This window comes from Simochromis diagramma, unplaced genomic scaffold, assembly GCF_900408965.1.
Source record: "Simochromis diagramma unplaced genomic scaffold, fSimDia1.1 OVJJ01000302.1, whole genome shotgun sequence".
NCBI classification, from domain to species: Eukaryota; Metazoa; Chordata; class Actinopteri; order Cichliformes; family Cichlidae; genus Simochromis; species Simochromis diagramma.
In genome coordinates this window covers 569,052-594,170 of record NW_024386792.1, presented here as the reverse complement: position 1 = coordinate 594,170, position 25,119 = coordinate 569,052, and the positions used below count along the sequence as shown (strand labels likewise).

The following is a 25,119-nucleotide window of genomic DNA, read 5'->3' as shown; positions in this document are numbered from 1 at the left end:
AAGAGAGATGTAATCTGTCCAGCATGCCTTACATCTGCCTCAGGGCTCTTCTGGTAAGACATGTCCAAAACACCCAGTTTTGGACATGTCTTTCCTAGTTTGATGCCTGAACCACCCTAACAGGCTTATTTCAAGGAGTGTTGGCTTTACTCTTGAGTCCCTCTGAATGACAAAGTTCCTCACCCTGTCTGTGAAGACCAGCACATACACCCTTGGTATTAAGCTCTTTGCACTTAATTATTTTGGTTGTTATTCACAGTTTACAGCCATAGGTGAGGAATGTAGACTGACCACTAATCAACAACTTTGCTTTCACGCTCTGCTCTGTCTTCCTACAAACAGCTGAGTATGCTGTCTGCATTACTCCTGACATGGCACCAGTTTGTCTTTACCTGTCAGCATCTCCCCTCACTCATAAACAGGACTCAGTGATTATTTAACTCCTCCACTTGGGGCAGCAACTAATACCAAGCCCAGAGTGGGCACACCACCCTTTTCTGGGTTACTACAATGGCTTCAGACTTGGAGATGCTACATCTCATTACTTCTTCACACTAAGCTGCAAACATCCCAAGTGCAAGCTGGAAGTCATCTCTTGATGAAGGCAAAAATATCATATCTGCAAAAAAGGAGACATGACATCCTCAGGCCGTCCAACCAGCTTCAACTTCACTGGTCAGTTGCTATGCTGATCTTGGACCAACATTATTATGATGATGTAGAAACAACACCAACACTGGGATATCAACTCATGCACAAAGGGTAATCCTCACAAACTGCGCTCTGAGCGGCCTGGGTGCCACTTAACTCAGTGGGTGAACAGGTAGCCACATGCCACATGGCTGGAGTGCAGCAGCGCAGTTTGAGTCTGACCTGTGGCCCTTTGCTGCATGCCTTTCCTCGCTCTTTCTCTTCAGTTTCCTCACTGCTACACTATCCAATAAAAGAGAAGAATTGGCTGGGCCTTAGCCCGTGGCACCAGGAGAGGCCCAGCCTGGAACCACTGAATGGACCTGCTTTCCTGTGGGCCAACCATCAAGAGGAGGGGCTGTTTGATGCAATGTAGAATGTGCAGCAGTCAGATCACAGGTTTCCCAAACTGGCTTCAGGGACAAAGGGTCACTTAACTCACTAACCTGAGCTAGTGTATGAGGTTAGGAGAAACCAGGTATTGTGGGCCTTGGTTCAATTGTCAGCTTGAGTTCTGAACAGGGTTGAACTCAAGCTGGAACGTGCCCTGGGCAGTGACTCCATTGCTGGATACAAAAACATCTCTTTTTTGGAATGACAGTGAAACTTGAATGGTTTGATTGGGAGGAACAGCCCAGTCTGAACCCAAGTGAGGTTCTGTTCCTGAACTTCAGTGCTAACCACAGTTGGTCCATAATGAGCACCAAGTCTGAGCATAAAGGTGTCCATAAGTGGACCTAACACCAGGTAGCCTAATCTCTGATTTTGTAATTGAATCGTGTAATCGCCGTATATCTTGCACACTCTTGTGAAGATCGGAGCAGAACTGTCAACTGATCACAACTTGTTGGTGAGCTGGATCAAATAGCTGGCCTCTAGTCATAGAAAGACTTTGAAATGTACATTTTTTTAATTATATTTTAAAGTCTGGGATATGAAAAGATGAAAAGAGCCAAAGTGACTCAGTTCCAAGCCAGAGACTGTGAACTCTGAAACATAAAATATGATGAAGAGTTGTGTATTAAAGTCATTGGGTGCGTCTGAGAGGTGATTTTTAAATAGAGCTTAACACTCTGACCTTGACTCAGGATCGGCGCTCATGCTGTCCATTTATGGCATCAGCTGTGACTCTGCCAGCTGTTTGCGCAACGACTGAATGTGTGGCAAAAGGGTTTCCTTCATGTTCACAAGGAGTGTGTTTACACTGTGTTACTGAAAATGTCTGAGCTATAAAGACTGTGTGAAAGGGTTACACGATAACGTTTTATTTACATTCAGCAAAAAATACACAGGACAGGACAGACTTTACAAACATCAGGAAAAACACTGATTACTGCTCATCCCCAACAGTAACCTTTCCCTCTGTTGGAGCTCCAGGTACCTTTTCACCTGGTTCACCTTTACACCTGTCTTCATGCGAACGTGGAGTCACATGTTTGCACTTATCTGTGTTAGCGTGTCAGCAAGGCTCTGCAAGGCTCCACAGTTGAACCAGCAATTATTGCATTGATCTGGACTTGCCTACTACATGTTTTCATGATTTTATTTAAGGAAGGAAGCACTCTTTCAGTACAATTCACCTTAAACCGCCTGTTACACAACATGTAGGCTCACGCAAGCATGTTCTATTTATAAGGGGTGAAAATGAAAGAGCCTGTACGTTACACCATCATTGGGTACTGCGTTTGATTTGATTTGTTATTCCAAGCATTGGTTTTCAGATAATATCCAATTTGGTGCATTTTTTTTTAACAATAGTGGGTTGTTAATTTTGCCTCTGTACACTATCATAGCTGACGTTAAATCAAACAATCAAGGTACTTTAATTCAAGGACTTTCACAGACATATTGTGTTAAATGTTCAGAAATTTCAGCCATTTTATTCATAAGGCTCTAGTTTGGGATTTAGACTTTATTTTAAATGGACAAGTTATTATCGTCTTCAATATAAAACCAAATCTTTTGATGTAATGCAGTGCAATTTAGCATATTCGATCACAATATCACTTTACTGTATAAAACATAATAAAGCTACACAGGCAGTACAGTGTTCATCAAAGTGATAATAATGCTATATAGAACTATTTAAAACTATGTTTCTTACTGCAGTTGTTTGTATTGGCAACATATAGGTGTATACAGGGAATAGTATATGAGGATTCTAAATATCACATTTGGACCTCTGACCTCTTCTTTAAGGTCAAAAGGTCAAACTTTCATAAAATATTTTTTTAATCTTTAAAACTGCTTAAAATTGTTCTGCCTGTCTTTGTATTGGCAACTTTTAGAAAGTGATCCTGGTACATTGGGATTGTAAATATCACATTATAGTTTGCATCCAAATATATAATATCTGACCTCACTTTTACATTTACATTTGCCTTTATTTCAAGATTACTCTAAAATGTCCAACATATGCCTTTAAAGAAAGTATTGAAAGAGCTTCCTAGTTAGAAATACACTGAAGTATAATATTATATAACAAGCTTAAGCTATTCAAAAAAAAAAAGCTTAAGCTATTCATATAAAGTTATTACCAAATCAATAGCTGTTATTCATCCAACCTACATAATGTTTGTGTAATCAAACTAAACATCTATCATCCTAGCCTTATCTGATATTAAACTACACTAAAAAAAAAACTTCTTAAAGTGCTTTTAAAAAGAACAAATGAGACAAAATGAATATACAGACAATAAAGTACTGTCCTTGAAAAGTAAATACTGTCTAGAGAGTGAGCTGCCTCGGTGGAGGTTTGCGCTCTGGGAGTGCTTCTTGTTTAAAATTGTTTCATCTGTCACCCTCTTCCTGTAACCACTTCATGGCTCTTGTTTCAGGGGCTCAGAAGTATCTTTGTCACTGGTTTAGCAAAACTGTGCACCCACCCTTGGTACGAATAAGAATAAGAAAACTCTTCAGCCTCTTTTCTCTTTCTGTGCTGTGAGCACATACTGGGAAGAAGCAGTGAAAGCATTTTCTGCCACCAACAGAAAGCACCGAGCACGTCTGGACATGCTTTGCTGTGAGCACAGTATGGAATTAAGCATGTATACATAAAACAGTCTGACTGATAGCGTGCTGAATGACTTGATGTTTGGTGTTTGAATCATACACTTATTCAAGAAACTACGATGTGAAAAACATTCAGTTCTTGTGTAGGAGAAGAAAAACCTATATGCTAATCCAAGCTGGTTTCTTTCTTTTTCAATCCAAGCTGTACAATAACAAATGATGAAGACTGCAGTACTACACATGGCAGAGCTAATCAAACTAACTGATACACAGTAAGTGCTCCTCGAGCTCTGTCTCTGTTTATTATGCTTCCTCCTGCCATTGGATCAGCTCCAACGCCCCTTCCTTACTCACAGAACAGGTATGTGCAGCAGGAGACAAAAGCCGCTCGTCACATAGGTTTGTGTAATCGCTGAGAGAAGAGAGGAACGTTGCAGACATGGTGTACTTCTTCTTCTTGTCCGCAGAGACGTGGACCCTGCTGGCTGCCCTCGTCACGCTGCTGTTTGTGTAAGTTTTAAAGATTACTGGATGTGTTCAGGTATTTGTACCATTTGTGCTGCTTTTTTAAATCTCTTACACCTGTTCCAGGTATTCCTGCTGGACCTATGGGACATTTAAGAGATTAGGCGTCCCTGGGCCCTCACCTATCCCATTTTTTGGCACCATGTTGGCATATAGAAAGGTGGGTTACGATACCAGCCTACACTGTATACACCGAGGACAATGTCTTCCAATAGCTCATTGGTTTTTCAACTACAATCATATTTGAATAGTGTAGTTTTTTTTATTTAGCTGTTGTTTTGTACAGTTATTTTCAGGTTATGAAAGACCCTTTCACCCTGACCCTTCTAAATGTTAGGCACCTGTTGTCAAACGGGTATTTGTATGGCATGAAACATGCAAACTGGCTGCTGTACACAACAACAAGCACTCTTAAGCAATAATATCTGAGTAGCTTGTGACGGACTTTTGATTAAAGCCACTGAGACATCTGGATTAACTACGGTAGTTAACTCAGAAAGTAGAAAACCTCACAACGTTACTTCAGTATCATTAGAAGTTAACGTCACTGATGCTGTTATGCCTGAAATGTCTCTACTTTGTTAAACGTGACCTGTGTTTTTGGTAAGTTTCATTAATCATCCGTATATCTCGTTCTTATTTCCAGGGATTTTTTAACTTTGATGAAGAGTGTCATAAGAAATATGGGAAAATGTGGGGGTAAGTTGTGTTGTCTATAGCACATGACTGCTTTTCTATGGATATAAATAATAATCATGCAGACCTGTGTGAAAGTGAAAGTGAAAGCGTGAAAGATGTATTACTTTCACTTGTTCGCATGTTCAGTTGTTTTATTTCTCGTTTCGTGGTACGCAGCATTTTTGATGGCCGTCAGCCCGTGTTGTGTATCACTGATCCTGCTATGATAAAAACTATCCTGATAAAGGAGTGTTACGCTTTCTTCACAAACCGCAGGGTTAGTAAGGACATTATACGCCTCAATCAGTCTCTTTTTTTAAAAATCTGACCTTCTGTCCTCATCACCAGCTGCTTTGAATGTTATTACAGAATTTCCGTCTGAATGGGCCGCTGTACGATGCTGTGACAGTTGCAGAGGATGATCAGTGGAGGAGGATCCGCAGCGTCCTTTCTCCCTCCTTCACCTCTGGGAGACTAAAAGAGGTACGTCCCTCTCCCACTCTCTGCCTCCTCTGGCTTTTTTTTTGCATGCTGAAAAACAAAAGAAGCAAAAAGCATTCACTTAAAAAGGTAAACATAGCATCAAGATTCAAGTTTCTTTATTGTCATTATCCAAGCATAACATAATGCTGGCAATAATACTCCCTCATGTGGTGGATAAAAATTAAGTAACATAAATATACTGTATAGTCTGCATATCTCTGTAGATTGAAAGTACTTGAAAGTACTTTATGCTCTTCCAGTATTGCTCCATCCCCAGCCTTGGTGGGGCTGTTCTCATATTGTTCCCTTGCCACTGAGAGTACACCTTGAATGGCTCAGTGGATTACAGCTGATTTATTCTCCTGCCTTCTATCTCTGGTATACCTCTTCAAGGCACTAGCCAAGGCTATGAGTCTTTACTTGGCAGTTTGCAAGGCCTCAGGTATGGGCAGCTTGTTGTGCTTCTTAGGCACCTTCTTCATCAAGAATCATGCAAGACTAGGCTGACAAACCTGTGCACTGCCTGGATTGATTACAAGAAGGCCTATGACTCACTCCAAGTCGGGCAACCTGAGGCTGTACGCTAAGCAGAAGGAAGGAGGCAGTCCAGGATGAGACAATGAACAGCCATGAATACATCAGGAAGATGGCCCCAACTGAAGCATCAGCCATCAGCACCTCGGGGAGCAGAAACCTGGGAAAGAGGAGTAAGACGAGGAACCATCATGGAAGGACAGGCTCCTGCATGGTATGTACCACCGGCAGATAGAAGTCCTACCAGTGGCTGGACAAAGCTGGACTGAAAGACAGCACAGAGGCACTAATCATGGCAGCAGAGGAACAAGCTCTGAGCACAAGATCCATAGAGGCTGGGGTCTATCACACCAGGCAAGGCCCCAGGTGCAGGCTGCGTAAAGATGCCCCTCAGACAGTCCAGCTCATGATGGCAGGGTGCAAGATGCTAGCAGGCAGGGCATTCATGGAACGCCATAACCAAGTTGGCGGCATAGTATACAGAAACATCTGTGCCGAGTATGGCCTGGAAGTCCCAATATATACTCTGTGCTGTTGTAATTGCATCCGGTTTCAACATTTTTGACGTTGTTGTTTTTTGTCTGTTTGTGCCTCAGATGTTTGACATCATGAAGCAGCATTCAGCCATCCTGATCAGCAGCATGAAAAAGAAAGCAGATAAAGATGAACCTCTAGAGATGAAAGAGTGAGAACTCTCATACTGTTTTCATTTAAATACATCCGAAAAAGCACAGATTCACCTCTTCTAAGTCTGCAATAATAAAGGTCATGTTTGATGTGTTTGTGTGGTTTTGCAGGTTTTTCGGACCCTACAGTATGGATGTGGTAACCAGCACTGCCTTCAGTGTGGACATCGACTCTCTCAACAACCCCTCAGATCCTTTTGTCACGAACATCAAAAAGATGCTGAAATTTGACCTTTTCAGCCCCATCGTCCTCACTATTGGTAAAATATTCATTTTGATACATGAAGCTCCTTTTGACTGCTCCCGTTATTCAACAAGTGTTTACCTTGGCTTGTAGCTCTGCATGTTTTTTTGGCAGTTTTTTTCCTGGTGCAGTCTAAAGGATTTGTGTCTCCTCCTGGGATCAAACTGGGCACCACTACAACATGTCCATCAATGCAGCTGCTGTCCTTCATCTTCCATTAATAAATGTCCTCTTGTTTGTTTAATTTCAGCCTTCTTTCCCTTCATGATTCCCATATTGGAAAAATTGGAGTTTTCCTTTTTCCCTGCATCTGTCACAGACTTCTTTTACGCTGCGCTACAGAAGATCAAGACTGATCGTGAGGGCAGCAAGCAAAAGGTACGGCTGTGAGTTTGTGTTTGTACCAATAACCTGTTCTGACATCAAATCACAGCTGTTCTCAGACTGTGTTTGTTGACTTCCAGACTCGAGTGGACTTCCTCCAGCTAATGATCGACTCTCAGCAAAATAATGATTCCAAACAGGATAAAGGTGATACACAGACACGCGTCTCCACACATGGAAAAACCAGCTTAAAGCTGTTCTAACGTGTATATCCCTCCTACCTCCTCAGGTCTGACAGATCATGAGATCCTTTCCCAAGCAATGATTTTCCTCTTTGCTGGCTACGAAACGACCAGCAGCTCTCTCACTTTCTTGTCTTACAATTTGGCAACAAACCCTCAGGTGATGAAAAAGCTGCAGGAGGAGGTGGATGCAACCTTCCCTAACAAGGTAACAACACAGAATTCTTAATATAAGACAATATATTTCTTTCTAGCATAACTAAACTAAAGTAAATCATACAGTAGATATAAGATATAATGTTATAATAATATTGTGTTATGGTGATTATATTATTTTATATATTGTAGTCATATATAAAATCAGCACAGGGTTCAGCTTCTTACTATGTCTCTATCATCAGTCATGTTTATGTGCTTGTGTTCAGGCTCCCATCCAGTACCAGGAACTAATGCAGATGGAGTATCTCGACTGTGTCATCAATGAGTCTCTCCGATTGTTCCCCATTGCTTCACGTTTGGAGCGTGTGGCCAAGGCCAGTGTGGAGATAAATGGCTTTGTGATTCCAAAAGGTATGGTTGTCATGGTACCCACCTGGCCGATGCACCGGGACCCCGAGATTTGGCCTGAACCAGAGAAATTCAAACCTGAGAGGTACGGAAAGGATTCACACGTGTCTGATGTGACAAAGCAGAATGAAGCTCTGTGGGATATATCCCCATTTCTGTTGTTAATATACTGTGTGTGTGTGTGTGTGTGTGTGTGTGTGTGTGTGTGTGTGTGTGTGTGTGTGTGTGTGTGTGTGTGTGTGTGTTCTCAGGTTCAGCAAGGAAAACAAGGAGACAATTGATCCGTACAGCTACATGCCTTTTGGAGCAGGCCCGAGGAACTGCATTGGGATGCGATTTGCTCTGGTTGTGATGAAACTTGCAATAGTGGAGATCCTCCAGAGGTACAGCTTCTCTGTGTGTAAGGAGACCGAGGTGAGAGCCCAGATCATCTTCTCTGACTGTTAGTTTTGTGTGTTATTGTCATTTATTTTACATGCCACTTCTCTGCAGATCCCCATTGAACTGGACATCCAGGGTCTGCTACAACCAAAACGACCAATCAAACTGAAGCTGGTGCCACGTTCTTAACCCTCCTCGTCTAAGAAGATGACTTTTCTTCATTTTAATCTTGACGTTTCTTGTGTACATAAACACCATGTCAGTTTTTGTACTACCTTATTTTGTCTGAAGGTGCACTAAACACTCTATTTAATTTCTTTTTTGAATTTTCTGGCAATTATTTCATGGTTTAGGCTTTAAAGCGTTAACATAGATCCAGTAAAGACAAAAACGTAGCAGTCAGGCATTTGGCCCTTGTGGACGGTCATTGTTTAGTATGGGCAAAGAGTTTGTGACAACATATTGTAAAGAATAATCAACAATTTCTATTTTTGTCTAAAGCATGTATCAATTCAATTCACTTGAATTCAATTCAGTTTTAGTTATATATCACCAAATTACAACAACAATCATGGGAAAATCCCAATAATTAGACAAGCAAGCACTTGGTGACAGTGGGACGGAAAAACTTCCTTTTAACAAGTGGAAACCTCCAAGCTCATGGAGGGCTGCCATTGGCTAGATCAGTTTGAGGTGAGAGGAGGAAATGCAAAGTCGTATATGAACAAGATAAGAGGTTACGGGATCCTGGAAATAGCTGAAATCTATAAAATCTGAAAAGTGCACAATCATATTTCTCTGGTAAATGGCCTGTATTTGTATAGCGCTTTACTAGTCCCTAAGGACCCCAAAGCGCTTTACACATCCAGTCATCCACCCATTCACACACACATTCACACACTGGTGATGGCGAGCTACATTGTAGCCACAGCCGCCCTGGGGCGCACTGACAGAGGCGAGGCTGCTGGACACTGGCGCCACCAGGCCCTCTGACCACCACCAGTAGGCAACGGGTGAAGTGTCTTGCCCAAGGACACAACGACCAAGACTGTCCGAGCCGGGGCTCAAACCGGCAACCTTCAAAGATTGGTTCCAAGGTTGCCGGTAACTAAAATACACCATGTTTAGACCACAAAGCTTTACAGTATTATGTTGCATTATAACCTTTAATTCTCCAAAGAGCTGATTACAAACGTCACATCACTTCTCAGGTGTTTTGTTTTCATATCCTCTCGGAGCGCCACCACTTTTTTGTTGCAGCTCAATAAGGAGAGATCAACTTGGAGGATTTGAACATGATTTATGGAGATTAGGGAATTAATGTATTTGCCAATTGGACTCCAAGCACCCATCATGACAGAATTGGACCAGAGTAATGATAACGCTACTGAGATTGACAGCGTGGGAAAGTCATAGAGCTGCAGAGAACAGAAAAGCAGACTAACACCCATGAAACAGCCAGATGGCTGATTACAGAGCTTCCTTATTGAATTTACGCATAAGCTTCATTTCGTGGATCATGTCTACATGTAATCACGTTACAGTCATTTTGGCTTTTGGCTCAGATACCTGAGTTTTTGAATTTAAATAGAAAAGGGTGTTCATTCACTGGAAAAGTGTCTTTGTGTCTTCTGGTCATCTGTTTGAGTTGTGTCAAAAGCTTTGGGCTGGAAAGCCTGAGCCTCTCAATCAGCTTGTGTTTAGTTGACTTAGGAAAATGTACTCAAAGAAAACCACGGAGGATGAGCTGTGTCTGTTGCAAGAATAGTTTATTAATGAACAGCAGGGTTAATAAGAATAAAACAAATGAAAAATGCTCCTCCAGGAAGATAAGCAGCATCCACACCCACTCTCTTCCTCCCACTCTCTCGGCTTTTTTTAGAGCTCTCACAGTGAAGAGATGCTGTTTCCCAAATATGTTTATGTATCACTTTTCCAACGAAAGAGTAATTTAACATGTGTAAAATTAAAGCCTTTAAATTAAGCCTTCATCCATGACCCTTTCATTATAGATCTGTGATTTTGTTTGTTTTGGACAATTGACTCAAAGGCTATTTAATGAGCAGGTGTGGGCAATTCCTTCGTGGTGTCATTATCAATCAAACAAATAAAAGGTCTGGAGTTGATCTGAGGTGTGTTGCTTGCATTTGGAAGATTTTGCTGTGAAGAGACAACATGAGGTCAAAGGCGCTCTCCGTGCAAGTGAAACAAGCCATCCTTAAGCTGTGAAGCTGACAAATCCTGAGAAACAAAGGAAGCACTGATGAACTCAGCAATACCAAAAGACCTGGACATCAACGGAAGCCAACAGTGGTGGATAATCGCAGAATCATTTCCTAGAGAAACCCCTTGAAAACAACCAGCAAGTGAACAACACTCTCCAGGGAGATATCCAAGTCTACCAAATAAACAGCAGCCGAAAGCCGCTGCAGTAAAGGCCTGGCAGTGCATTAAAAAAGAGGAAACCCAGCATCAGAGTTCAAGACTTCAGGCTGTCATTACCAGCAAAGGGTTTTCAACCAAGTATTAGAAATGAACACTGTATTTTCACTTATTTAATTAGTCCAATTACTTTTGAGCTCCTGACATGACTGGATTGTGTTAAAGTATACTTTAGTTCCTCACACTTTTACACAATCTTTTTGTTCAACCCACTGAATTAAAGGTGAAAGTCTGCCCTTCAACTGCATCTCAGTTGTTTCATTTAAAATGTATCATGGTAATGTACAGAAACAAAATTATTTTAAAAAGTTGTCTCTTTCCAAATATTTATGTAAATCTTCCACCTTTTTCTGTATGTTAGCGAGGCACTCTGTGTCATTACCTCTTAATGATGTGACATGTCAGTGATTAGTGATCATTTACTGCTTTTTTAAATGCTAACCAACTGACAAGAAATGAGTAGATGATCATTAATAAAATATATTAAATTGGTATTTTCATACCCAGAGTTTTTCTTGCATATTAGTTGCTTTCTAGTTACATGGATCCACATTTCCTGAGCTGATGGAACGCATCTTCAGCTTTAGTTTGATTGGTCGAACCGGAGAGACAAAGCCTGCAACATCCATCTCTAAGGGGATCTGAGGAACGAACAAATTCACTAAATTAGAAACATCAGTTTTTGACAGCAAATGTTGTTTTCTTATTGCACGAAGGAAATTATGTCAAGCTAAGTTTGCAATTTACACACAGTCACCTCTGTTTCTTTGCAGACTGAGAAGCTGAAGTTCTGCAAAACTTCCACCATGGCCAGTTTAACCATCATCAGAGCAAATCGCGTCCCCATGCAGCTCCTTGGCCCAGCCCCAAATGGAAGGTAAGTATACGGGTTGATGTTCTGCTTGTTTTCTTTACTAAATCTGTAAAACAAATGGAAAAAATATGTCAAATACCCACAATTTATATGATTTTTTCTGCCTGCTATGACTGCTTTTAATTGATTAATAGAATCATATAACAGAAGTGTTTAAATGCTGCCCTAATAACATGTCCTTTAAAATATAATACAAAGATATTTACAAAAGAAAATATGCTTAATGTTGTAATGCCAAGCATATTATGTTTTTGTGTGTGATTTATTTATTCCTAAGTAACCTGACACAGGCCTACTGTGAGAAAGAAATTGCATAAAAATGCCAGATGTAGCAAAAATGATATTAAACTATGGTACAAATGTGCAAACTGTTATTTATGAATTAATACATTTGTTTAGAAGGTTCAATAAAAACTGAATTGTTTGAAATGTAAATTTCTGTGGATTATTTAGTTGTTTTAAGTTTTACAGGGTTAATCTTGGCAGTGAATGACTGCATGAGTAAACAACCCTCAACATCCCTCAGAATCCCCAGTAGTGAGAAAGGCTGTACTTGGAAATTCCTTGTTGACATGACTTAAGTAAATGATAAGTAGCTTTGCAGAATTGTTGCTATTTATCTTCAGAACGATAAGATAAGTTGCTAACTACCTGTCAGGTTTGAACTCCTCTGGCTCTGGCCACAGCTCCGGGTCACGGTGCAGAGCGTAGACTGGAACCATAACAAGCATGCCTTTTGGGATTGTGATTTCACTGATTTTTACAGTTTCCTTAGCCACTCGTTCCAGACGTGGAATTGAGGGGTACAGCCTGTTGACAAAATGGGAATACTTTTTAAATGTCTGTATTTCACTAAGCATGCAATCACAAGCACTCCTACTGGCATTTGGATTGATGTGGTATGAGTATATGTTTTTTCACTAGGTGGGAATTTTTTAAAATTATTCTTGTATGCTGGTGTTTGTGCAATCCATGTGCAATGTCCCAGCTTGCATGCCCTCTCACAACCTGCAAGTATGTGCTGGACTGTCTTAGATCACACATTTACACAGCCTGTAACTCAGGTCCTATTGGCTGTGGTACGCTCCTGCAGGCCTGTTGCCTGTGCTGCTTGGATCACAGCCTCTGTGAGCCTCTATCTTCACTATGGCTCCCCTGACCTGTGGTATACCCAGGTTTTTTCTTCTTCTTTTTTTGTCCATTATCACACCTTCATCTAATTCCACCCTTTCACTTCTCTCTCTTTGTCACCATGCGGTCTCATAGTGTATATTTTTTCAGCAAGCACAAGTAAAAGCTCATTACCTCAGACACTCACTGACCACACTGTCCAGGTACTCCATCTGCATCAGAGCTTCGTACTCAACTGGACCCTATAAGGTTGTTACAAATCACAATTTTGGTTAAAGACAGCTCTGATTTAATGTTTTCATCAAATAATATTAAGAAAACAACTCCATAATCAGAAACTTTGATTCTACCTTGTTTGGGAAAGTGGAGTCTATTTCACTTTGAAGGCGTTTCATGATTTCAGGATTTCGTGCCAAACTGTACGCTAAAAAAACAAGAGCGATGGCACTTGTCTCGTAGCCAGCAAACACAAACATGGTCACTTGGGAAATTATCTCGTGTTCAGTAAGACCTGTTAGGAACAACAGAAGAGGGCATGAGACATCTGATGTGACCACAGGGACTCCACGTGTAGTGATGTTTTTACCCTTATGCTTCTTTTCTTTGTCATTTTCACTGGCTGTCTGACACTTGATCAAATGCTGAAGCATATCATCTGAAGCCTAAAAAACAGGTCATACGAAAACACATATGATTAAATGACTTTTACATCATATCTGAACAAGCACTTGAAACAATGCCCGCATGTGAAGGTGAACCTCAAACACACACATAAAAATGATTTACCATAAAACTAAAATCAGGGAATATGAGTTTAAGAATTGGCGCCAATAATTCTCTTTAGGAATTTTGAACCCTCTGACATCTTCTGGTGTTCTTTTTATATGTGTGGCACACCATGTTGAGATCACAGGAGATTTGGTAGGCATATTTGGATATTTCTATTTAACAATCAAGGTCACATGATGTGACTAAAACATGTAAACAGGTCATGAGGTGAGATTGTTTCAGTCATCTGTTAGTGATTTCTCAACTGGATTTCTGCAAGTTTCATTGTAGCTAAGCATACGATGAGCTGCGAGACAAGACTATATTTATGACGATACTGAGCTTGTGTTTGTCCAAACCTGGGACGAGCTGATGCGTTCGGCTTTGACCTTCTCCGCAACTGACTTTAAGAAAGCGGTAGAAGACTTGGGGAACAAGGAGACACCCAGGCACTCCAGGAGAGGAAGAAAAATTGGAAAGCATGCTGAGAAAGAAAAAATGGGTCAAAACGTTTGGTTACCAAATAAATCTGTTAATAATAAGACAAAAAAACCAAAACAAAACAGAGGCAGTACCTTGAAAAATATAAAGAAGAATGGAAAATTTAAACATCTGGTTTGCGTGGGTGATGAAGGGATTTGAAGGGTTCTTGATTGAGTCAAAATCCACACTGAATATACAGCTTGCCATCACGTCAATGCTGTAGGATCCAAAGAAGCTGGAATGCACACATTGTACTCAGCAGTGGCACATTAAAGGCCTTCAACTGTTTGCTCCACACAGCTGCAAAATCAGCCCACAAGTTCCTTTAGCTAACACATTTATTTTTCATCTTGGGGGAAAATCTGAGGTTTAATGTTTTACAAACGTAGCTTGGATGGTATCACTCACTCTTTCACAATAATGACCTCATCATTGTGCGCCTTGGACTGCAGGCTGTCTGTCAGTTTGTGCGAATGATGCTTCATGATGCTAAACATCTTGAACAGAGGAAAAGAACGCAAGTGAAACAATGGTGAAGACAAATAATAGTCTTTTGTAACCTCCATATGTCTCCACCTACTTCTTTTAGATGGCCAGAGGTGAAGGAGGGAGAGAGGATGTTACGAATCCGTCTCCACTGATCATCCTCAGCCAGAGACACTGCGTCATAGAGATCTCCGTTCAGACGAAAGTTCTAGAGAGATAGTGGTTTTAGGTCGTGGTTATATGTTTGCACGTGTTTGGCAAACAGCTGTAAATACTTGTACAATGATAAGGCAAAGGATTCGCAGATGCAAATCAAAACTATGAGTGAACATGTATGGAATCATATAGTAAACAAAAAAAACCTCAAAACATGTTTTATATTTTAGATTCTTCAAAGTAGCCGCCCTTTGCTTTGATTACTGCTTTGCACACCCTTGGCATTCTCTCGATGAGCTTCATGAGGTCGTCACCTGAAATGGTTTTCCAACAGTCTTGTTCCCAGAGATGCTGAGCACCTGTTGGCCCTTTTGCCTTCACTCTGAGGTCCATCTCATCCCAAACCATCTCGACTGGGTTTGGGTCAGGTGACTGTGGAAGCCAGGCCATCGCTCTCCTTCTTGGTCAAACAGCCCTTACACAGCCTGGAGGTGTGTTTGGGGTCATTGTCCTGTTGAACAGTTGATGTAGAGATGTGTCTGCTACTGAAACTCTTTGTGGCATTTATCTGGGCTCTAATCTGAGGTGCTGTTAACTTGCAATTTCTGAGGCTGGTGACTCAGATGATTTTATCTTCAGCAGTAGAGGTGACTCTTGGGGGCGATTGTGGCTCAAGAGTTGGGAGTTCGCCTTGTAATTGGAAGGTTGCCGGTTCAAGCCCCGGCTTGGACAGTCTCGGTTGTTGTGTCCTTGGGCGAGACACTTCACCCGTTGCCTACTGGTGGTGGTCAGAGGGCCCGGTGGCGCCAGTGTCTGGCAGCCTCGCCTCTGTCAGTGCTCCCCAGGGTGGCTGTGGCTACAATGTAGCTTGCCATCACCTGTGTGTGTGAATGGGTGGATGACTGGATGTGTAAAGCGCTTTGGGGTCCTTAGGGACTAGTAAAAGCGCTATACAAATACAGGCCATTTACCATTTGGTCTTCCTTTCCTGGGGAGGTCCTCATGTGAGCCAGTTTCGTCATAGTTCTTGATGGTTTTTGGGACTGCACTTGGGAACATTAATATTCAAAGTTTTAGCAATGTTCTCGATTGACCTTCAGTTTTTAAAGTAATGATGGACTGTCGTTTCTCTTTACTTAGCTGATTGGTTCTTCCTATAATAGGAATTCTAACAGTTGTCAAATAGGGATGTCAACTGTGTACCAACCTGACACAACTGATGGTCCCAACCCCATTAAGAAGGCAAGAATTTCCACAAATGAACACTGACAGGGGACACCTGTGAAGTGAAAACCTTTTCAGGTGATCACATCATGAAGCTCATTGAAACAAGGCCAAGGATTTGCAGCGCTGTCACAAAGCAAAGGGTGGCAACTTTAAGGAATCTAAAATATAAGACTTTGCTACATAACTCCATATATCTTTCTTCATATATATATTCAGTTTGTATCTACAATGTAGGAAGTAGTAAAAATAAAAATACATTAAATGAGAAGGTGTGTCCAAACTTTTGACTGGTAATGTAAGTTGTTACATCTTTGAACATGTGCTATGTTAAAAGTGTTATTATATCATTTTAAAAGCTAAAGAGCCATGTCAGAGCAGAAAGTGAGCGTGCTTGATATGTTACTGTTGTATGCTGTATGTACACATGCTAACATTAGCATGTTTCAACCACCTTTGGGTCGAATATCACACTTTTTTCCAGCGATAAAAGGTATGAAAGAGCAAAGCTTGACTGTATGTCATATTCAAGTGCAGTGGTATTTATCATAATCATGAATAGAGTTTATCTGAAACATGGATGGAAATTATGTGAGCAGAGGATTTTCACAGTTTTCAGTGTTTTCAGCTTCTGTTGTTACTGAGGGAACTCGCGAAAACATTTCTTGAAATTTTGTATTTCCAGCAGGATGATTTGATCATTTTGATTGTTTTGATCGTTTTATTGGAAAAAACAAAAAACAATCATATCCCAGGGTTACTAGTTACCACAAAGTTTTACTATAACAGACTGTCGGGTGTTTTGTTTCAGTCAGTGTTCATTTCATGTTCGTGTTCTCACCCTGCGGTTGGTAAAGTAGGTGAAGCACTCCTTCACCAGGATGGTTTTCAGCATGTCAGGATCCATCACAGCCAGCATGGGTTTCCTGAACTCATACCCACTGAACATTTACACAGAACACATCTGGATTTTGGGAGGTATTTGTAGTGGAAAATATTTTTAATTGCTGAAGGAACTTTGGCTCCAGTTGTGCTGACAAAAACAAAGAAATAAATTAAAAACACGCACAAGCTCTAATATGGACAGTTTTACAAACTCACCCCCATATCCTCCCATACTTTTGAGCACATTCGTAGTCATCTAAGTAGTGAACCTGTTAACAGGAAATGCATATTTATCACCAAGATATGTTATACATTATTTAGTGTATCCTTCTGAACTTGGTACAAATCATTCGATCTTTACAAATAGCAATCACAAGGATTTACATACACGGTTGTGCCTGGCTATTGTTCCCCAGTACATGACTGGCTTTGGACCCGGGATCCCCATCTTCTCAAATATACCAAAGGTCCAGTGGCCGTACCTAGACAGAACATCAAAGGGGTTAAAGCATGAAGGTACACAGGTTCACTCAAACACTGTTTACTGTTAACTTGCTTGTCTTGACCAATTCAGCTGTTGCCATCTTAAATTTAAACTGTTTTACTGTAAACATTAACTCACATAACAAATATGCAGATAAATGTGATCAGCAGTATCCATGTTTGCAAAGAGAAGAAAAGAACAAAACCCATGGCTCCCTCTTGCTCGGCTGCATTAAAGTAATCTGATCTCAGAGAGGAGGAGTCCTGTTACATAAACCAGCCTCTTTCCAGGCTGAAGGAAAACAGGAAAAGAACTTTCACCCACAGATGTGAGTACATGCCTGGACATGGTTTTTTTTTCTGTGAGTACAGTATAAGCTTAAAGCTGTTTATATAAAACAATTTGACCAAAAAATGTTCGTAATGACTTGACTGTGACTGCTCTGTAACATTCAAATACCAAATACAATACGATTAAAGTTCAAACAACAAAACCTTTATGCTAATCACAGCTGTTTTTATTGCATTGTTTTGCTTCTTTTTGTTTGTTTTAAACTCATAAAGTACAAAAATGAAGGGCTGAAAACTGCAGGGTCACAAACAGCAGAGCTACTACTCGTGATTATGACGCAGTAAATGCTCCTCAGTCTTTCTCTCTGTTAATTATTCACTTGATGCTCTCTGCTGCTATTGGTTAAACTCACACACACTTCCCTTTCTCATGCAACATGTGTGTGCAGCACAATATAAAAGGCTCTGGTCAGGACGCTTGTGTTACCACTGAGAGAAGAGAAAAAACAGAAGAAGAGAAGAGAGAAACTTGGCAGACATGGGGTACTTCTTCTTCTTGTCCGCAGAGACGTGGACCCTGCTGGCTGCCCTCATCACGCTGCTGTTTGTGTAAGTTTTAAAGACTACTGGTTGTGTTCAGCTATTTCCACTTTTTGTTCTTCTTTTATTCTCTTACACCTGTTCCATGTTTTTCACAGGTATTCCTGCTGGACATATGGGACATTTAAGAGACTGGGAGTCCCTGGGCCATCACCTATCCCATTTTTTGGCACCATGTTGAAATATAGAAAGGTGGGCAATAACACTTACACTGTATATACTGTATATACTGTATCCACTGTGGACTGTTTCAAATGTATGATCCCTATATTAATGTCTCAGATCCACACGTCACTTTGAATGCTGCCTGTGTGCGCAGTGTTAGATCAGTGAACCAGATTTCGTTGCTCTCTCAGTTTATCTACATTTTCCAAAGTCTTGGTAATAGCTTGACCTGGGTCATATTTTCATAATGATCCAAGTACTATTTTCTATGATTTGTAGACTAATTGAAAGATGACACATATTTTTTAAATTGTGTTATCATCGTTCTCTGGTGTAGTTGAAGTCTTTTTGATAAGCCCCACCTTCTTTAACTTTCACTGTGACCTATGGTCACGTACTGCCCCCATGTAGCCAACACTACACACTTGATCTTTGTGTGATCTGGTGTTGTTCAGTGTTCTACGTCATAAACAGCTCATGATGTTTTTAATAATTAGATCTTTTGTATCGCTCTTGTTTCCAGGGATTTTTTAACTTTGATGAAGAAAGTTATAAGAAATATGGGAAAATGTGGGGGTAAGTAGTGTTTTCTACAGTGTGTGTTTGTGTGAATCTGAATGCATATAGAATATGTAAATAGGTGAGGTTATTATCTGTGCTTCAGTTTTACAGGTGCCTGTGTGTGTGTGTGTGTGTGTGTGTGTGTGTGTGTGTGTGTGTGTGTGTGTGTGTGTGTGTGTGTGTGTGTGTGTGTGTGTGAACATGAAAAATGAACATATTAAATCTTGTTTTATTAATCCCCCTTCACTGTTTATACAGCATTTTTGATGGCCGTCAGCCCGTGTTGTGTATCACTGATCCCGCCATGGTAAAAACTATCCTGATAAAGGAGTGTTACTCTTTCTTCACAAACCGCAGGGTTAGTAAGGACATTATACGACTCAATCAGTCTCTTTTTAAAAAAAAAAATCTGACCTTCTGTCCTCATCACCAGCTGCTTTTGAATGTTATTGCAGAATTTCCGTCTGAATGGGCCGCTGTACGATGCTGTGTCCATTGCAGAGGATGATCAGTGGAGGAGGATCCGCAGTGTCCTTTCTCCCTCCTTCACCTCTGGGAGATTGAAAGAGGTACGTCCCTCTCTGCCCTGAAAACAATACAATGCCAAAAAAGACATCTATTAACATGAATGCTCCCTTCTTTAGGATTTTGTTCAGTCTGAATGTAGATGTAGAAAAACAGTGTTATCTCTGTGCTGCTGAAATTGCATTCAGGGTTGACGTTGTTGTTTTTTGTCTATTTGTGCCTCAGATGTTTGACATCATGAAGCAGCATTCAGCCATCCTGATCAGCAGCATGAAAAAGAAAGCAGATAAAGATGAACCTCTAGAGCTGAAAGAGTGAGAACTCTCATACTGTTTTCATTTAAATACATCAGAAAAAGCACAGATTCACCTCTTCTAAGTCTGCAATAATAAAGGTCATGTTTGATGTGTTTGTGTGGTTTTGCAGGTTTTTCGGACCCTACAGTATGGATGTGGTAACCAGCACCGCCTTCAGTGTGGACATCGACTCTCTCAACAACCCCTCAGATCCTTTTGTCACGAACATCAAAAAGATGCTGAAATTTGACTTTTTCAACCCCATCTTCCTCACTGTTGGTAAAGTATTCATTACATTTTTATAACTGCAGCTCATGCAAGATCATCAATGCAGCTGCTGTCCTTCATCTTCCATTAATAAATGTCCTCTTGTTTGTTTAATTTCAGCCTTCTTTCCTTTCATGGGTCCCATATTGGAAAAATTGGAGTTTTCCTTTTTCCCTGCATCTGTCACAGACTTCTTTTACGCTGCGCTACAGAAGATCAAGACTGATCGTGAGGGCAGCAAGCAAAAGGTACGGCTGTGAGTTTGTGTTTGTACCAATAACCTGTTCTGACATCAAATCACAGCTGTTCTCAGACTGTGTTTGTTGACTTCCAGACTCGAGTGGACTTCCTCCAGCTAATGATCGACTCTCAGCAAAATAATGATTCCAAACAGGATAAAGGTGATACACAGACACGCGTCTCCACACATGGAAAAACCAGCTTAAAGCTGTTCTAACGTGTATATCCATCCTACCTCCTCAGGTCTGACAGATCATGAGATCCTTTCCCAAGCAATGATTTTCCTCTTTGCTGGCTACGAAACGACCAGCAGCTCTCTCACTTTCTTGTCTTACAATTTGGCAACAAACCCTCAGGTGATGAAAAAGCTGCAGGAGGAGGTGGATGCAACCTTCCCTAACAAGGTACGTGAGAAGTGAGAACATCTGGAACTGAATAGCAGTCTTAAAGTGAGAAAAACCTTTCTTTGATGAGATCCCACCTTACTCCAGATTTAGGCTTGACTCATCTCCCTTTTAATGCAAACACACATCCTGATTTATACACGAAAATCCATCCATTTCCTTCTATCCAGTTTAAGGTCGTGGGGTGATGGGGCTAATCCAGCTGTCTCAGGGAGCTGTGATAGCCAAGGAGGGTTGCAAAGTGGTGTTAAAATCATTTCACAAAGACACAATAAACACAAGCTTCCTTTGCAAACAACATAAAAAGTTCACAGAAGAAGAAGTCAGCTTTTAACAATGGTAAATGGCCTGCATTTGTATAGCGCTTTACTAGTCCCTAAGGACCCCAAAGCGCTTTACACTGCATTCAATCATTCACCCATTCATACACACATTCACACACTGGTCATGGCAAGCTACATTGTAGCCACAGCTGCCCTGGGGCGCACTGACAGAGGCGAGGCTGCCGGACACCGGCGCCACCGGGCCCTCTGAATGCATAATGATCAAGTTCATAATATGTTCATAATTATGTTTTTTTCTTTAATTTCTTTTCAAGGCTGTTTTAATTTAATTTCCTTTGACCTTATTTCGTGTATTTTCTTGGATTAATTACTACATTGCAAAAGTGCATACAGACTGTCTCTCAACCAGAAATCCAAACAGCTGTTTTTAAATTGTACCACTAGAGGGCAGAAGAACTCCACAATAGGGTTGGGTGTCGCCACTGATTTCTATAATAGATTCAATTTCGGTTCACAAGGTTCCGATTTGATTCGATCCACGATTTGATTCGATTTGAATGGGGGTAAATTTTGCGTCAGACAGTCAGAAATATTATAACTCTGATCATTTATCAGTATTGGCACTTGTGACACTTCATCAGAGGTGTGACCATCACAGCAGATGCCTTTGTGTCAAAGCAACTGAGGATAAAACACAGAAAAATATGAAGTAGATTTTCCTGGCCTGGCTTTTTATAGCAGATAGCCTTAAAAATATTCTGCAGTAGATCATAAACTGAAGAAAACCTTGAATCAACATATGAACATTACCTGATGCTGCGGAAGTGAAGCAGTGCAAAGTTAGGTGTTATTTGAGACACAAGCGTTTTGCAATGATTGTTGTATAATTTTCAAAGGTTTCATATTTCTTGGGAATTAACAGCAGAAATTAGACTTTCTTGTAAGAAGTCATTAAAAAAAACCTGCGACTGACTGCGCTGTAAACAACGGTAGACTGGTGGGTAAGCAAGTGAATAATGCAGAAAACAGAGATTTGAGATGGTAAACTGTTCTTGAAATACACTGAAAGAGAGAGAGCTTTGCAGGAAGTGTGATTTTTATCGTGGTGGAAGCAAAACAGCAAAGGTAAGAGGGAATAATGAGGATATTTATCTAATGCGAAGCTAGTTTTGATCTTCTTTTGCTGCTGGTTCAGTGAATTTTGGTTGGAAAGTGACAAAACCTGCAGCTTCAGACTCTTTCAGCCCTGACCGCGTGTCCGTGTACCTGCTGTTGGGTGAGAAAGCCGACATCTCACAGACTCTGATGAGTCGGATCCACGCTTTCTGTTTACGTCTTTGTGTTGAATCCGTTTATCTGCTCTCATTTACTGTTTTAGCAGTTTGGTGGTTGTTGAAATGAAAACATTATTCTGGTGATTCTGGCGAAGTACATGTATATTTAAAATCTATTCAGGACATAATGAATCCCGTATCCCGTTATTCAAGCTAAAATTGATTTTAATCGGAAAAGCGATAATTGAAACCCACCCCTACTCCACAAAAGTCCAGTTTGTGGGTGATATCAAGAAGTGGCTCAGAAAGACATGTTTATGTGCTTGTGTTCAGGCTCCCATCCAGTACCAGGAACTAATGCAGATGGAGTATCTCGACTGTGTCATCAATGAGTCTCTCCGATTGTTCCCCATTGCTTCACGTTTGGAGCGTGTGGCCAAGGCCAGTGTGGAGATAAATGGCTTTGTGATTCCAAAAGGTATGGTTGTCATGGTCCCCACCTGGCCGATGCACCGGGACCCCGAGATTTGGCCTGAACCAGAGAAATTCAAACCTGAGAGGTACGGAAAGGTGTCTGATGTAACAAAGCAGAATGAAGCTCTGTGGGATATATCCCAGTTTCTGTTGTTAATATACTGTGTGTGTGTGTGTGTGTGTGTGTGTGTGTGTGTGTGTGTGTGTGTGTGTGTGTGTGTGTGTGTGTGTGTGTGTGTGTTCTCAGGTTCAGCAAGGAAAACAAGGAGACAATTGATCCGTACAGCTACATGCCTTTTGGAGCAGGCCCGAGGAACTGCATTGGGATGCGATTTGCTCTGGTTGTGATGAAACTTGCAATAGTGGAGATCCTCCAGAGGTACAGCTTCTCTGTGTGTAAGGAGACCGAGGTGAGAGCCCAGATCATCTTCTCTGACTGCCATTGCCTTTTTTATGCTGTATGAAGAGCCCTGTCCCAAAATTATTCACTGCTAGTTTAATAGTGATATGGACGATGCATCCACAGTGTATATCAGTCCAAAGATAAAAAGCCATGAACTGGCACAGCACTTTCATAAAACAATTGGATTTTACGCATTTCTACGTTTTCCATCAGTTTTCCACCTTAAGTTGTTTGGAGATCTGAAATAAGAAGGCAGAGTTTTGTGTGTATTTGTCATTTATTTTACATGTCACTTCCTTGCAGATCCCCTTTGAGTTGGACATCCAGGGTCTGCTACAACCAAAACGACCAATCAAACTGAAGCTGGTGCCACGTTCTTAACCCTCCTGCTAAAAATAAAAATGATAATGAAAGATTCTCTTTTTAATTGTGCTCGTTACAAACCTTTTGTGTACAGAAGCAAATGCTATTTTTTTTACCCGAAACAGTACAAGAGTGTACCTCTGCATCTTTTTTCTTAACTGAGTGACAGATGAACCATTTTACTGATCTTTAAAATCAATAAAGAATGTCCAGATTCTTCTACTCTGTCCTGTCATTTTTATGCGCTGCAGATAACTCTGAATGTAGTCATTTTGCTGCTCACATTAGGAAAATAAATGTTAAAATTCAATTTTATGTAGTTTCCAACAACAGTCAACTCAAGGCATTATATGACCTAAAGTGAATGCCCTACAGTACCAGAGAGAGACCCCATAATTGCTTTAGTGAAAGGTTTGGTGATGATGTGGAGGACAAATTTCTTTTGACCTGGAAGACACAGCGAGCAGAACGAGGCTCAGGGCGGGGCCTGGTCGGGGGCACAGAGAGACCACAAACAAGAAATAGGAAAAAAAAAATTAAAACTCTGGAGGAAAATGGAGAAAAAGGTTAATGACAGGCATGTGGTGGATTTTAACCTGATTTCTAGGTTTAAAGGGAGCCAATGAAGAGAAGTTTAAAATGTCAGGCCCATTTCTTAACCACTCAGGCTCTTAGATCATGGGGACGACCTGAGTGGGATAAAGACACGAGTGCTTTCTGCTGTTGTGTAAGAGCATTAATTACCAAATGTTAAAACAAACAAAAAAAGCTTTACCTTAAGAAATGTATATCTGTATGAAGCACTGAAGTAAAATAGCCTCTTTTTTTTTTTGCTCTAACAGCGCCCTCAAGTGGACACTTTCCCCCTTAAGTTCATGTGCTCTTGCCCCTTCACTGATCCATTCTCCGGGTTTTAGTCCATCTTGTTCTTTCCATGTTTATAAACAGAGGCTAGAGATAAAAAAAAAAAAATCTGAGGCGGGCAAACCAGCTACAGTGCAAACACTAAATGTTCTTAAGGTTGGATTGGAGGACTGCATGACACTGGAAATAGCTGAAATCCGCGCCATTACATCAAAACTATAGAACCATATCACTTGATTAGACTAAAATGGGATTTAGCCAAAATGTACAATAATATATACTTTGTGTTTTAGAAGCTTTAATTTGAGAATTGCATCGTTTTCATTTATTTATATTAGACAGTACGTGCAGTCTTTTGGGCACTAACCGTAACCAGAATCCAGGAAAGACGTGAAAGTGAAAGAGAAGAATGATCAGTTATGAATAAGAGCTAGATTTTAATCTCAAGAGACCATCCTAGAAAGTCTGTGATGAAACTGAACACAACCACCAGTTTCCTTTTGTGACCACATGAACCATGTCCGTCCAGAGGGCCCCAGGTGTGGCGTTCACTGCCATTTTCGTTTAAAATCATTGCTGAGTTTTGTTTCGGGCTATGCTGTCTAAAATGTTTATTTTAACCGTTTTGTGCAACTGCAGTGCAGTTTGTTTCCATTGCATTTGTTTTTATTTTTATTTTCAACTTGGTTTTAAATACACTGTTTAAAAAAATCTAAGAAACAACACTGCACTGTGTTCAAATATACTACATAAATAAATTATATGCATGATGATAGCAGTTTGTAAGGATTGTTTCATAATGTATTGTTT

At 40.7% G+C, this 25,119-nt stretch overlaps 2 protein-coding genes across 5 annotated transcripts; one reads left to right on the top strand and one right to left on the bottom strand.

Annotated features, from left to right (window-relative positions):
• Positions 1-4,092: 4,092 nt before the first annotated feature.
• LOC120728646 (cytochrome P450 3A30) lies at positions 4,093-23,664 on the top strand. Of its 4 annotated transcripts, none has more exons than XM_040023685.1 (14): positions 17,568-17,660; positions 18,039-18,198; positions 18,288-18,381; positions 18,878-18,930; positions 19,174-19,273; positions 19,371-19,484; positions 19,666-19,754; positions 19,867-20,015; positions 20,124-20,251; positions 20,338-20,404; positions 20,487-20,647; positions 22,539-22,765; positions 22,927-23,089; positions 23,386-23,664. In XM_040023685.1, the coding sequence occupies exons 2-14, from the start codon at positions 18,128-18,130 to the stop codon at positions 23,461-23,463; spliced, it is 1,494 nt and encodes a 497-aa protein (XP_039879619.1). In that variant the 5' UTR covers positions 17,568-17,660; positions 18,039-18,127; the 3' UTR covers positions 23,464-23,664. The 4 variants fall into 4 exon arrangements, with proteins under 4 accessions (XP_039879622.1, XP_039879621.1, XP_039879619.1 ...); XM_040023686.1 differs by having other exon boundaries at positions 17,612-17,627; XM_040023688.1 differs by lacking the exons at positions 17,568-17,660; positions 18,039-18,198; positions 18,288-18,381; ... (9 more) ...; positions 22,927-23,089; positions 23,386-23,664 and adding exons at positions 4,093-4,212; positions 4,294-4,387; positions 4,874-4,926; ... (8 more) ...; positions 8,237-8,399; positions 8,478-8,683.
• LOC120728645 (cytochrome P450 3A30-like) lies at positions 10,117-17,572 on the bottom strand. The gene is made up of 14 exons (XM_040023684.1): positions 17,438-17,572; positions 17,204-17,297; positions 17,032-17,084; positions 16,772-16,871; positions 14,645-14,758; positions 14,473-14,561; positions 14,157-14,299; positions 13,941-14,065; positions 13,400-13,475; positions 13,164-13,324; positions 12,988-13,055; positions 12,334-12,492; positions 11,566-11,728; positions 10,117-11,449 (listed from the first exon to the last, which is right to left on the bottom strand). The coding sequence occupies exons 1-14, from the start codon at positions 17,506-17,508 to the stop codon at positions 11,342-11,344; spliced, it is 1,524 nt and encodes a 507-aa protein (XP_039879618.1). The 5' UTR covers positions 17,509-17,572; the 3' UTR covers positions 10,117-11,341.
• Positions 23,665-25,119: the final 1,455 nt, after the last annotated feature.

Coding starts and splice junctions, on each gene's coding strand:
- LOC120728646 (XM_040023687.1), top strand. CDS start 4,142: ATGGTGTACTTCTTCTTCTTGTCCGCAGAGACGTGGACCCTGCTGGCT. Junction 4,927..19,173: donor AAATATGGGAAAATGTGGGG/GTAAGTTGTGTT, acceptor CTGTTTATACAG/CATTTTTGATGGCCGTCAGC. Junction 20,648..22,538: donor ATGCAACCTTCCCTAACAAG/GTACGTGAGAAG, acceptor GCTTGTGTTCAG/GCTCCCATCCAGTACCAGGA.
- LOC120728645 (XM_040023684.1), bottom strand. CDS start 17,508: ATGGGTTTTGTTCTTTTCTTCTCTTTGCAAACATGGATACTGCTGATC. Junction 13,325..13,399: donor CAAAGAAAAGAAGCATAAGG/GTAAAAACATCA, acceptor TGTTCCTAACAG/GTCTTACTGAACACGAGATA. Junction 13,056..13,163: donor ACTCCACTTTCCCAAACAAG/GTAGAATCAAAG, acceptor ACAACCTTATAG/GGTCCAGTTGAGTACGAAGC.